Source organism: Theobroma umbraticum, unplaced genomic scaffold, assembly GCF_002168275.2.
Source record: "Theobroma umbraticum cultivar Fairchild unplaced genomic scaffold, ASM216827v3 scaffold_30.0, whole genome shotgun sequence".
NCBI classification, from domain to species: domain Eukaryota; kingdom Viridiplantae; phylum Streptophyta; class Magnoliopsida; order Malvales; family Malvaceae; genus Theobroma; species Theobroma umbraticum.
Genome location: NW_018397254.1, coordinates 12,402,081 through 12,416,227, shown reverse-complemented (window position 1 = coordinate 12,416,227; position 14,147 = coordinate 12,402,081). Strand labels below are relative to the sequence as shown.

Below are 14,147 nucleotides of genomic sequence, written 5' to 3'. Positions count from 1 at the left end.
TCCACCCTTGGAGCGTAATTAAGATATGGGCGCTGCCCCGAGCAAAAATTTCTTCAACGATCATCTTTGAATTCATCTTATTCTTCTTCAATTTTCTCTGCAAATCCTAAAACAGAAACAAAAAAAAGAAAAAAAGAAAACCCAAGTTTTCCAATGGATAGAGCTTTCCAAAGAACCCAAATCCTAACCAATCACCTCCTCCAATCCTCTCCTTCTTCGCCCGCCCAAATCCCTTCTCTTTCTTCAAACGCATGCTTAAACTACTCTCCCCCCGAACTTTCCGAAGGTTACGCGTTTGACATCAAGGAGATGCGGCAGCTCCTCGACGGGCACCACGTGGCTGACCGTGATTGGCTATTCGGGGTGATGGTGCAGAGCAAATTGTTCAACCCCAGAGTGAGGGGAGGGAAGGTGTTTGTGTCGCCGGACTATAACCAGTCGATGGAGCAGCAGCGGGAGATGACGTGGAAGCGCATCGTGTATTTGTTGGAGAGAGGAGTTTTTAAAGGGTGGTTAACGGAGAAAGGAGAAGAGGCTGAGATGAGGAGGTTTGCTTACTTTGAAGTCCTGGGTCTCTTCGATCATTCCATTGCGATTAAGCTCGGAGTTCACTACTTCTTGTGGTGCGTTATATGCTTTTCTTTTCTTTTTAAAAAGTGTTCGATTTTGGTTGTGTTGTTTTATTTTGCTTTCGAAAATGTACAATTTCACATTTTGGTTGAGTATTTTTTATGGGTTTGGATGGAAATGGAGATAGGTATTTAATTACACGCAAACAAATGCAACTCTGCAGAGTTATAGTCTCCCTTTGATTGCTATTTTTGCTACTTTTGCTACTTACTTTTTGATTTTGGACGCAAAGAAAATACATTTAGATTCAATAGAAAACACTTAACTGTTTTAAACGTGCAAAATTTGATATTTTTTGAGTAATAAAATGCATTATTTTACTTTCTATGGAGTAATTTTAGTTGAAAATATGTTATGCTTAATCTTTTTTTAATCAAATATGATTTTGCTTTTTACCAACCTTTAGAAAGTGATGAGTACTGAGCAGTACGTATCAAACCAATAATCCAAAGTCTTATCATATTGAAGTTCAAAGTCCAGTTGGACCAAGGGCTGTTTGTTGCCTTACACTTCATTTAAGTTCTTAATTACTTGTTGTAGACATGCCTTTTTAGCCAACGTGTTTGAAGTAGAACAGAAGAAATTTGAAACTCAGTGCTGTGTTGTCATAAATGTTTGCAGGGGTGGTGCCATCCAATTTTTCGGTACAAAGCACCACCATGACAAGTGGCTGAGGGACACTGAAAATTATTTGATCAAGGGTTGCTTTGCAATGACTGAGTTGGGACATGGAAGTAATGTATGTAAAGGTTGTCAAGTCCTTTAGGAATAAGGATCAAGCCTTTGTGTGATTTTTTATGTAGTATTCTGCTCTTTTTCCTGATTTATTCTGGGTTATTATTTTTAGGTTCGTGGCATTGAAACAGTAACCACATATGATTCAAACACAGGGGAGTTTGTCATTAATACTTCTTGTGAATCAGCTCAGAAGTATTGGATTGGCGGGGCAGCCAACGTAAGAACTTGTCTTAAAACCAAACACTATCTCTCCTTTCACCATCTTTTTAGATTCCTTTGCACATGTGAATATTCATTTAGCTGTTTTCATAATCCATCCCTCAGTTTTCCCTATATGCTGACATGCTATGCTCCTACTGTTGCTTTGTTGCCTAGCATGCAACACATACAATTGTGTTTTCACAGCTAAATATCAATGGAACCAATCAAGGTGTTCATGCATTTATAGCCCAAATCAGGGATGCTGTTGGTAATGTATGCCCAAACATTCGCATTGCTGATTGTGGTCATAAAATTGGTTTAAATGGTGTTGATAACGGTCGAATCTGGTAATTCTATACCTACACTTATACCATGAATTCTTTAATCTTTTTGTTTTCTTAAAAAAAAGTTCTGATCTAGAGGTTTGTGTATGCAATTTCAGGTTTGACAATGTTAGAGTGCCCAGAGAGAACTTGTTAAATTCAGTTGCTGATGTGTCAGCTGATGGAAAATATCTAAGTTCAATAAAAGATCCAGATCAGGTACTCCTATTTGAGATGACTGGTATCTGCTTCTAGAGCCATGTATTGTCCCATAACAGGATCCTTGTTTAGCTGGTAACAATGTATTGGTGGCACTTACATGTCTGTTGCTTTAATTCAGAGATTTGCTGCATTCCTGGCCCCGTTGACAGCAGGTCGTGTTAATATTGCAGTTAGTGCAGTTTACCAATCAAAGGTATCATGGTATTTTTTTTCAAGCATCGTCCCTTCTATTGGCAGATGAAGGTTGCGTATTTTTGTAATTTGGGGTGGGGTGGGGTGGGGTGGCAGGTCACTAATACCAAATGGAAAGGTTGCTCATATCATGTCACTGCTCTCCTTCCAGGTTGGCTTGGCAATTGCCATTAGGTATGCATTAACAAGGCGGGCTTTTTCTGTCAAACCAAATGAACCTGAAGTCTTATTGCTTGATTACCCAAGTCATCAACGACGACTTGTGCCTCTCCTTGCAAAGACGTTAGTATATTTGCTGTTTATCTTATGAAACATGTGTCCTACTGAAGCTCTTATGGAGTTAAGTTTGTGTTTCGCACTTCCAATTACAATGCTTGTAGCTTGACTCACCATGAAGATGCTTTTCTTCCCTGGCTTGGTAGATTAGTTCTTTTCTATGCATATGTAGAGAAACCGTATGCCTTCTCAGCATTTGCTCATCATTTAATGTCCTGAAGGAGTAGCTCAGTGGGGTTGTGTTTTTTTTTTTTTTATTTCTTTCTGGTTCAGACTGATTGATGCACTTTGAGTGTAGCTTTAGTGGTTTAGAACTTTAGATGATCAGGACAGGGTTATTTTTGTGGCTGCTAACAACATATAAGGGGTGAAATTAATATTTTATATGGTGCTCTAGGGTGTAGATTTTATTGTATTTGGATAACCATCTCTTCTTGTTGGCATATTTTATGAATAAACATCCCAATATTAGATCTTGGATGCAAACACCTGATCCTTGTATATGGAGTGTCAACTAGGTTAATTATAAGAACTTAGCATTTACTTTAATTGCTAATATATTCGAAGTTATAGCTAGGGAGGTTTGGTCTTGGATTTTAATGTTGGCATAAAGTTGGTGAAGGCACATATTTCAATTCAATTGTTTTGTGATGGGACCTGTAATAATTTAGTTAGAGCTGCTGCTTTTGATTAATGCTCCTTTGTGTGTTTATTTGCTTTCATATGCTGCAGCTATGCTATGAGTTTTGCAGCAAATTACTTGAAAATGTTGTATGTGAAGAGGACACCTCAGTCAAACAAAACCATTCATGTATTTTCAAGTTCATTCAAGGCTATTTTTACATGGAATAACATGCAAATACTTCAGGTGAGCAACAAACAATTGTGGATTTAGTTGAATATATTCACAGTAAGTGTCATTACAGAGGTTCCATCGTTGAATGCTTCAGGAATGTCGTGAAGCTTGTGGAGGTCAAGGATTAAAGACTGAGAATCGTGTTGGTCATCTTAAAGGTGAACATGATGTGCAATCCACTTTTGAGGGGGACAATAATATTTTGATGCAGCAGGTAATTTGTTTATCTTGTTTCCTGACAAATTTTCTTTGACAAAGACAACTGGTTACAACTTACAACTAATGTAAATTGTCTGAGAACATGACCTCAAAGAAAAAGGAAAGCGTTGAGATGCAGAATTGGGAAATGAGTCCTGTTTATTTGTTTCGGGATTTTTTATTTTTAAAAGAATCAAGATGATTATCTGCCTTCTCGGCCATGGCCAACAAGTTGTGTAGGTTAATCTTAATTGTCTTTCTGGATTTTGTGTTCATAACATCTCAAGGAATGGTTAACCATAATTTCTTCATATTATCTGCCAAGGTCAAACTTAACAGTTTATTGCTTATTTTCTTGGCATATATTTATAAATATTAAAAAAGTATTATTCTCTATGTTTTTTAATTAAGAACTCTGTTTAAAACGGTGAAACTTATGGATTAAACATGTTCTAACTCAGGTCAGCAAGGCTCTTTTTGCTGAATATGTTGCAGCTCAGAAGAAAAACAGGGCTTTCCAGGGTCTGGGCTTAGAACACATGAATAAACCCTGTCCTGTCATTCCATCACAGCTTACTAGCGCTACCCTCAGATGCAGCCAATTCCAGGTAAAATAAGATTAACATCAACTTTGCTATTCTTAACATTCCATATAAATTTATATGGGCATCTCTGACTGTTGTCCTATGTTAGATGGATGCCTTGTGCTTAAGGGAGAGAGATCTTTTGAAACGTTTTGTCGTGGATGTCTCACAACATCAAGCCAAGGGAGAAAGTAAAGAGCATGCCTTCATTATGGTGAGGAAGCACTTGTTTTATCTAATGGATTTCCTTTTCTCCACCTTTTAGTCTAATTGTTGCATCACTTTTCCACACCAGAGTTATCAGCTAGCAGAGGATTTGAGCAGAGCTTTCTCAGATCGTGCAATATTCCAAAAGTTTGTTGAGGCAGAAGCAACTCTAGCTGCCGGTCCTTTGAAGGTCAATTAATTAGTGTTTCTCATATGAGCATCTAGCAGTAGCATCCACTTGATATTCAGTCTAATCTAGAAGTGGTACAAGTGAACCTAATCTGAATTGACTTGGCCAGCCCTTACAAAACCCTGTCCAAGCCAACCAAAATTGAAAAGTCAATTGGCTTGCGCTTGAAAGGACCAAAGCTACTAGAACCTGATTTTTATCTATGCTATCGTAAAAGTGGCTAATCTGATCTAAATGTACAACCTGACTCACCCAACTTTAATTGACTTGAAAAGTTAACTAAAACCTGGTCTAACCCAAACCTGAAACAACTCAAACCTCACCTGCGCTGGCCAATTACCATTTCTAGTTCAGTGAACCTCCCCCTCACAGCAAAGTTACAAGATACTGTGGGATGAATATGATAAAAAAATGAGGTAAATAGAAAGAATTGCTATCATATATGTGAGTCACAGATGGGTGAAATTCTCTGCTATTTGCAGATGGAAGTGAACTATATATTCAAGAAACTATGCATGTTTGTCAATATAACCTTGAAAGCATGCTTCAGGTGTTACAAGATATTTTCAGCTCTTTGTGTATTAGCTAGGTTGTTGAGTCTTCACTTTCTTCTGCTGCAGGATGTCCTAGGTATGTTGAGATCATTGTATGCCTTAATTTATATTGAAGATGTTGCATTTTTCCGATATGGGTACCTGTCAGTGGACAATGCTGCTGCTGTGAGGAGAGAAATAACTAAAGTCTGCAGTGAACTTCGACCACATGCGCTTGCTTTAGTCAGTTCCTTTGGCATTCCTGATGCTTTTCTGAGCCCTATAGCTTTCAACTGGATTGATGCAAATTCTTGGTCTTCGGTTCAGCACTGATAGGATGTTACACTCGCTTCTATTAAATTTTACTTAAACCAGAAGGTCTACTCATTGCTAGCCACTCTTTTAAGTCCTTTTAATAAGAGAGCCTTCATCACTTGTTATAGCGAGAGCAACTCTGTAAATTGTTTATTATATCAATAAATTTAATAAATTTAATGTTATTATTCAATGGCTTGGTGTCCACCCCCCCCTAAAAAAAATGTGCATAGAAAAGAGTAAGTAGCAATATTGATCTTGTGCTTCCCCCGACGGAATATTATCATAAGAAGCAACTCTCTTGCTTTCATCGTGTTTGTATTGCTAATCTAGTTGGCTGAGGCTTATAATAGTTAAGACTCATGCCAACGTGAAAAGGAACAAATCTGCAGTGTGCTTTCTTCATCCTGCTCCATAGTGTTTGGGTACTTGCTGGGCTGTTGTGGGTTGGGCTCTCACCACCATTTCTTTCTTCTTTCTTTTATTGGGTTTAGTTTTCGGTCTTCTTTCTTTTTCTTTCTTTCGCTTTTCTTTTTCTGGAGTGACTCGGATCCGAAGGAGACAGAAAGGATCGACTGTCTAGAAAGCCCCTACGTCCACTGACAACGGTTTTACTCTTTATTCTATGTCTATTTCTCTTTTTCTTTAGTCTTACATACGGTTACGTCCCTCTTTGAATCAAAGCATCCAACAGCTTGTGTCTGATCTCTGATGACTGGTGAAGCTTAAATTTATCATTCAGAAACTCCCACGAGAAGAACAAAAGAGAGAGGAGGGGGAGATGACATGATTCTACCAGTAGTAAAGCTAGGAACCCTTGCACTAAAAACCGTTTGCAAACCCATTGCTAATCGTCTCAAGAAAGAGGCTGGTTTACATCCCAGGTTCCGCCAATTTATCATCAACATTGCCCAGGTACTCCTTTTCTTTTTCTTTCCGGTAATCATATCTGAGCTTTTGTTATTATTGTTTTTTAACCGGTTTCGTGTATGCTGATTCTGGGTTGTGTCTTGTTTTTTTTTTCTGGCGTTTTTGCTATTGGCTAGTTGTATGAACTCTGATTAACGGCCCCCCACCCTCCGGTTATGGTTTTGATCCAATATTAGCATTGTGTTAAGTTTCTGTTTTGTAATTAGTAGCATGCCTCTTATCTCCCTAATTGCTTGCCAGTTAAATTTTAACATTTTTAAGTATGCATATTTTAAATTGTTAGGGGTTATGTTGCTCCGCAATTGAACTTTTAACATCTGATTAGCATCTATTTAAATATTTGGAATCTTCAGCTCCTGTTCGTAGCTTGACAGGCTGATAATTAGTACAATTCAGCCATAAATGTTCAGTTTATACCTTGGGTGAGGTGTTGCTATGCATTCTATAGACAGAGTTTCTTGCCTATAGTTTAAAGGTGCTTCTTGTTGGATTTCTTCTCTGAGTCGGAAGGAGTGCTTATGCGTGTCTCCATGCACATGCTCTCATTATATCTTCTTTTTGTTTTTGCACAGCGCCTTGTATGTTCTACTCTGCCTATACTCACTCAGACTTATAGTAACTTGTTTTACAAAATGATTGAAATGTTCTGAACTTTCTCCTCTATCATCTACAAACTTGTTAGTTCAATTTTATTTGGTTTTGTCCCAACCCCAAAAGGAGGAAGAAGCCTTTTATTACCCGCATTTGCAGAAGATAAAGTCAATTTTTTCAATAAAAAAAAGAAAAAATGTTTCTTTTTTTATTTTAAATTTGTATGATTTTTTTTTTTTGATACTGAATCAGGCAAATCATCAATTCACGACAAAAATGCAAAGACGTATTTATGGTCATGCAACAGATGTTGCAATACGCCCTTTGAATGAGGAGAAAGCTGTCCAAGCTGCTGCAGATCTTCTAGGGGAGCTCTTTGTATTCACGGTACATTACCTGTTCCAATTTCTTGTTCTTGATCTTGATATTATTCAAGCTTACATGGGTCTGAAACTACATTTATTCCTCTGTATAGTTTTTGTTAATGTTGTCTGCATAAAGGTCAGTATTGAAAAACAGAGGCTCTTGACCTTCTGTATTTAAAAAAAGGTTGATGTTATTTCTTATTCACTGATTTAGGCTTCTGTTTGCCTAATGTTCTGATGTCAAAAATGCATGCCCAAGTCGAAGAGGTTGGTCGGTGTGGTACTGGAACCCAGATTACATATGATCTGCATTCTCCAGTTCAGTAGATTATTTGGGTACAGCATCATAAAATTATTGGCAATATACTTCGAAGTATTTAATGATGCGATTTGAAAACTTTAGCAAATTTCTCTTTGAAGTGATATTATGAACCCTCCATAAATACATACCAGCAACTCCTCCCCTATGATCATCCAGCTAATGGTAGAAAATTCTAGTCTGGTTAATTTTCAGAAGAAAAAAAAAAGAAATTTCTAGTCTGGTTACTCTTAACAAATGCACTGCATGCTTGTAGATAAGACCTTAACTTGATTGAGAATCATCAAAAAGGCAGATGACCATTAGGTTGCTCTCACATTTTATCCAGTTAATGTTCGTGTACAGTGAGTTTCCACTGGCAAATGTTCTAAGATTGCATTTAAAGTTAGGCAGTTCAGGCTGAAAGATGCCAATGGCTTGTAGGGTGAATGGAAACAATAGGACATTTACATCCAACTCAAGTCTGTTTGCTGATGAATTTTACTCTCATGCAAAGCATATGGGTGAAGCCCCTTTCCATGACTACTTTTCTCATACAAAGCTCATTGTAGTAAGATTTCTGATACTTTTTGAAATAATCCTTATTCTTTCTCTCTTTAGGTTGCAGGAGCTGCTGTTATTTTTGAGGTGCAAAGAAGTTCCAGATCAGAAGCAAGAAAAGAGGAGCAGCGCAAACAAGAACTGGAGGTATTTTTTTCTCTCTGATTGAGGTTACTGCTGTAATAAATCCTTCTCTCTCATGTGGTGTTTTGTTTTATTGTTTACTCTAAGTACATTGTATCAATTGGTAATGACTAAATCTTTCAACAAGGTCTTATCAAGTTTGGAGGTAATCAACTTTTATTACTGAACATTGGTGGTTTTAGTCTTGTAATGATAAGTTTTGAAGCGATTTAAGTTTTATCGATGAACTATTTTTAAAGTTGTGTTCATGCAACGATGCATGTTGCCATCATAGTGAGGCAAATGCATACTCTTGTTTATTAATGGTTAGTCCTTTATCTACTGCCTAGGTGATGAAACAAAGAGATGAAGATTTAGCACGGGAAGTTGAGCTGCTCAAACACAAAATTGAAGAGCTAGAACAACTGGCCAGAGGACGAGGACTTACTGGTTTATTCAACTTCAGGCATGCGCATGGCACTGAAGATGGAAAAGCACAACTGTCTTGATTATCACAGAAATCAAGCTGAGCCCTAAGCTTTGATGTGAGAGCAAATTTACCTGAGTTTATTTACAACAGTGGTCTAAGTGGGTGAATTTTGGTTTCATTGTGCCTACAATTTATGTTGCGTGTTTCTGCAAAGAATTGGTGACATCCAGAGAACAGAATTTTGTGTATAAAAGCTTGGGATAAGTCACGTGGCTAGATATCAACTGTACAAGCTTTCCACAGAAGTCCTTCGAACTCCCATAAAACAATGAAAAAAACAAAAGCTTTACCTTATCGGATATGATACAATGGGCTTGGTCGTAATTGGAGTTTTCAAAATTCTTCAGCTTCTGCTGAATTTAGCTTGATTTGACCATCGGCGAATTGGAAAACGTCCCGGTTAGTTCAAACCTGTATTGGTTAAACGGTTGCTTAAAGCTCGCTGTGAAACATCAATGCTGGATGTTGGATGGTAATGCTTTTGTGATCTTATTATGAAGCCAACAAATGATACAAGGATAAAAGGATTATTACCCAATACACTTAAAAACCCCAAAGATGAGTTCATATTAATTTAACAATTTAATGTTAAATTTTCTTTATTTTATAATTTGTAAATTTTCCTGTTAATATAAACAAGATAGTAAACTCATGATTAGAAACATGTAAATTGACTCTAGAAATAAGTCATGTAATTGTTTGTCGCACTACTCTAGTAGTATGGCGAATTTCACTGTTTCCTCCTCTTTAAGACAGAGGCTCCCGACATGATCATGAGTAAAAGTTCAAGTTTTCAACTTCACCCGACATATTTATACGGTTTAATGCGTTAAAAAGCTACAAAGGAAAACGACAACAAGTGGGTAATATAAATAGGTGCCCGGTCTTTTTCCTGCTTGCCGGGGCTGCTTCTGCTTATCTGGAGGATGCGCTGGACCCTCACTCCTCTTCCCCTTCCCCTTCGCATGTAATATCATCCCTTGTAATCCTTCCAGCCAAACAAACCTCTTTAAACTCTTTAGGTAATGTATTTATTCTGTTTATTTCTTATTTTTTTTTGTTCTTTTCATTTTTTTTTAACCCTAAAGCTGAAAGTTGGAATTTTTGGGAAAGCTTTGGGAGATCAAATCAATAACCCAGTTTTTCTTTCTTATCATTAAGCCATCCTTTAACTTGAAATCTTATTTGTTTTTTTTTCAGGGTTTTGGGTTTTGTATTCAATCTGGGAAATTACTTGTTCTGGTTTCTTATTAGGGTTTTTGGGAGGATTGAAACAGTGGAAACTGGAAAGGTAGCTAGTTTTGGGATCACTTTGGTGAAAGGTTTTAATTTCCTCATGTCCACATTCAGTTATTTCATCATTGTTTTATTTTTTTTAATTGCGTGATTTGAGGGTTGAAATTCTTAGATATTAAGGTTTCCTGAATTCATTCGTTGTGGTTTAAATAGGGTTTGGGTTGAGGAGGGTGCAATGCAGAATATCTCAAAGAACAAATGTACGTCTGCATCACACCAGCTGATGGTGGACAATGCCAAGAACCGGCTCAATAATCTTCAAGAACGGTTCACTGATCTTCAAGCCGCTAGGAAGGAAGGTCGAGCTGCTGATGTTGCAGTGTTGGAGGAGCAAGTTTATCAGAGTCTTCGCGAGTGGAAAGCCGAGCTCTGCACACCATCCCCCACCACTTCTTTACTTGTTTGTATCTTTTATTTTATCAACACTAACTTAAAACTTTTTGTATCAATCTCTAGTTTGCTGTAAATAGAATGGGGGGTAAATTCTGTTTGTGAACTCATTGGATTGTTTTTCTTTTTCTTTTTTTGTTTGTTTGCCTGAGGATGAAGTAACGTTTGATTAATTTTATGTAGGGTGGTAGTCTTGGATCATTCTCAGATGATATAAATCGGTTGTTGCTACTATATGAGGAGGAAGATGATGCGTCTAGTCCATTAAAGGGACCAGCAGTGCTGAAGCCTGAAACTGATGTTCAAAGCCTTAATCCCTGTAATTTACCGGTAGTCCCAGAGGTGAGAGCTATATCTCTGAGGGAGATTGTTAATATGGAGAAATATTTATCCCTTTTTTTAGCTCTCTCTCTCTCTCTCTTTTGAAAAAAAAACGTAGTAAAACACTATTTCTCTGAAAAGAAAGGAAATTAAATTGTGAACCAGAAGTTTATGTTTGATTTTAGTCAATATATGTCTTTATTAAGCAAGACTGGGTGGAGCTATCCTTCTCTAGTAGGAACATTGGTAAAGTCCAGGTGCCAAAAGTTTAATTCATTTGATAAACCTGTTCCCTTTGAACTTGATTGGTATGCATGTTCCTTAATTGTGTTGCTCATACTTTTTTACTTTCGTATGTGCAAAGTGCATCACATAAAGGGCATAAATTTGTGTCTTTAAATATATTAGCTCTTGTATGTTGATTTTCTTTCTCCTAATAATAGTCATTTTCTTTTTAAAGTAACTTTGGTGATGATGGCTTATTTGAACACACACCTTCTCGCTTAGATTTCTGGATATTAGACATGACTTAATTGAATTGATCATTATGCTTCCATTTTTGACTTTTATGTGTAATCTGTCTCAAACAGAAATTTAAAGCAAAAATATTCAACTGTGTAGATTTCTTTGAAAGACTCATTGATTTAGCGGTCCAAGCATAAATCTATGAAGAGATAAACATATAAATGATTACATGATGTTTTCTTGAGTTGAATTTTTGCATCAGTATTTTTTCTTTTCTGGTTATGTTTGGTTGGTTTTTGTGAGCTTCCAGTGGTTTATTGGTAATCATTCACGTGAACTCATTTGCCGGGAAGTGGCTGATCAATAAAACACATTTTCTACCTCAGGATTATTTAGTGAATCATGAGCCACAACAGCATGATTTTCAAGGATTTGATCCATGTAAAGTTTCTACCTCAGCTTTGGAGACCACAGTGGTTGGTAATGCTGACATAAATTATCAATTGGATTATCATCCATTTGATTTACAGCAGGAGTTTGACCATGGGCCTCTCATTGGTGCCAATGGTGCTGAAGATTGTGTGAAGGATGCTAGCCCCAACATTCTACCAAATATCTCTCCACCACCGTCTGCTTTCTTGGGACCAAAATGTGCTCTCTGGGATTGTACTAGGCCTGGTCAAGGATCTGATTGGTATTATGACTACTGTAGCAGCTTTCATGCTACTCTAGCTCTAAATGAAGACCCTCCTGGCATGACTCCAATTCTACGTCCTGGTGGAATCAGTTTAAAGGATAATTTGTTACTTGATGCACTTCGAGCAAAGACACAGGGTAAAAATGTTGGCATCCCTCAATGTGAAGGTGCTGCTACCATGAAATCTCCTTGGAATGCTACAGGTAAGCTAATATGCTTTTGCCTCTTTTGTTTTCTTGCAGCTATAGTAGACAATGTGGGATGATTTGGTTCAGCTTCTTATGTGAAATATAGTGTCTGATTATTTTGCCCACTGCTTTCTTTTGTTTTTGGGAATTCTGGCTTGCATATTTTACTTGGATATTAAAAACCTTGCTGCCTGTCGTCCTTTTTCTTGTTCTTCTCTGTTCTTTAACCAAACAAATGTCTTGATATTGCAGAGCTATTTGATCTCTCTTTACTTGAGGGTGAAATAATCCGAGAGTGGCTCTTCTTTGATAAGCCTAGAAGGGCATTTGAGAGCGGGAACAGAAAGCAAAGGTCGTTACCAGATTACTCTGGACGTGGTTGGCATGAATCAAGGAAGCAAGTGATGAAGGAATTTGGGGGGCAGAAGAGGTCATATTACATGGACCCACAACCTCCTGGTCAATATGAGTGGCACTTGTTTGAATATGAGATCTATGGCTGTGATGCTTTTGCTTTATATAGACTGGAGCTAAAGCTTGCCAATGAAAAGAAGAGTCCCAAAGTAAAAGTTTCAAAGGATTCGCTTGCTGATCTGCAGAAAAAAATGGGAAGGCTCACGGCTGAAGTGCCTGGAGATGACAGATCTCCTGGTAAGGGCAAGACAAAGGCTAGTAAGAAGGCAGATGCCAGAAATGTTAGTTCTGCTCAAGATTAGATGACCATTAAGACTACATGCTGAAATATGGATGTAGTGTTTCTGAACAGTCATCTTGCTGAGAAAATCAACTTGCTGTGGTGGCATATAAATGAGCTGTTTGTTGTGCATTTGGCATCAAATGTCATTCTGCATCAAGCTTGCTGTAGTCGCTATATAGACATATCTTAGGGAGTCATTATCTTCAATAACTCTCTTTCTTTTTCCTTCTTCAATTGCTGCTGGGTGGCAGCTTTTTTCAACAAGGGGACGGCTAGTGCACCACACCATAAACTGGGTATGGACATACGCCTGAGAGATGCTGGGCCTGGGTGCTCTTTAACTGCTTATGGATGGATTATGTACAGAGTAAGTTGAAACCTTTATATCTGACAGTATTCTAACCATGGGGAGGACGGTAAATGCAAAATATAGATGAAAAAAGTGTATAGGGAAAAAGATTGGTTTCTCCCTTTGATCATGCAAGTTTATAGCTAAGTCGTGGATTGTTTTTGTCATCCTTGTAGTTAATATACAATCAAATGGGTGCTCTTTTGCTGCTTTTGTTTGCAGTTTTTATGAGACATTAGTATTTATGCTTCTTCTGGTTAGAAGTTTGTTCCTTTCTCCTTATAAGTTAGTTACGAATATGAAGTGCTTGATTTATGCTTGCCGTACATTTGCATGGGAAGCGCTTGTAAAGTGACTGTTGAGGGATCAAGCCTATTGCCCTGCCCCTGCATGGTTTTAGGTATACAAGGTCAGGCCCAGCTGACAGAGTGAAAACATAGACGACTGGGATGATCGTCTACTACTTCTACTAGTCCTTTTTCTCGAACTTCAAGCCTTAAGGCAAACTATTCTTAAATGTAACAATTCAACATGTCCACGAGGCTTAATGAATATGAAAAAATATAAAATTGCAACATAGCAAATCTAACAAAACGCTTCAAGAACAAACTGAAGCAAACATTCAACAACATTTTTCAAGAACAACTAACTTCAAAAACACGCAAGGTAACTTAAAGCGAAATTCAATCTAACTTTTCCAGGAATTACACATAAATTCCAACAATCAATATTTTAATAAGGATTGTAAAAAATTGTATAATAATAATTTAAAAATAAATTAGTTAATGTTCGATTTTTTGATCAATTTGATGGAAAAATTTATATATTGAAAATCAAACTGAATAGACTAAAAAAATCAAACATGAAAAATTAAAATCACTATTGATTGTGTTGATTGAACCAAATTTGATGAACTCAATT

At 37.3% G+C, this 14,147-nt stretch overlaps 3 protein-coding genes across 3 annotated transcripts; all 3 read left to right on the top strand.

The window, feature by feature from the left end:
- LOC110412145 (acyl-coenzyme A oxidase 3, peroxisomal-like) lies at positions 1 to 5,658 on the top strand. Its single transcript, XM_021422618.2, has 13 exons — positions 1 to 623; positions 1,252 to 1,369; positions 1,478 to 1,585; positions 1,744 to 1,916; positions 2,012 to 2,111; positions 2,233 to 2,307; positions 2,458 to 2,588; positions 3,315 to 3,450; positions 3,533 to 3,652; positions 4,098 to 4,244; positions 4,330 to 4,434; positions 4,516 to 4,617; positions 5,238 to 5,658. Exons 1-13 carry the CDS (start codon positions 154 to 156, stop codon positions 5,481 to 5,483), a joined length of 2,031 nt encoding a protein of 676 aa, XP_021278293.1. The 5' UTR covers positions 1 to 153; the 3' UTR covers positions 5,484 to 5,658.
- A 219-nt stretch (positions 5,659 to 5,877) lies between these two features.
- On the top strand, positions 5,878 to 9,274 carry LOC110412156 (uncharacterized). The gene is made up of 4 exons (XM_021422630.2): positions 5,878 to 6,380; positions 7,239 to 7,373; positions 8,271 to 8,357; positions 8,684 to 9,274. Exons 1-4 carry the CDS (start codon positions 6,252 to 6,254, stop codon positions 8,840 to 8,842), a joined length of 510 nt encoding a protein of 169 aa, XP_021278305.1. The 5' UTR covers positions 5,878 to 6,251; the 3' UTR covers positions 8,843 to 9,274.
- Positions 9,275 to 9,690: 416 nt separating this feature from the next.
- Positions 9,691 to 13,489, top strand: LOC110411288 (transcription factor VOZ1-like). Its single transcript, XM_021421375.2, has 6 exons — positions 9,691 to 9,845; positions 10,024 to 10,114; positions 10,273 to 10,519; positions 10,693 to 10,851; positions 11,682 to 12,195; positions 12,433 to 13,489. The coding sequence occupies exons 3-6, from the start codon at positions 10,295 to 10,297 to the stop codon at positions 12,894 to 12,896; spliced, it is 1,362 nt and encodes a 453-aa protein (XP_021277050.1). The 5' UTR covers positions 9,691 to 9,845; positions 10,024 to 10,114; positions 10,273 to 10,294; the 3' UTR covers positions 12,897 to 13,489.
- Positions 13,490 to 14,147: the final 658 nt, after the last annotated feature.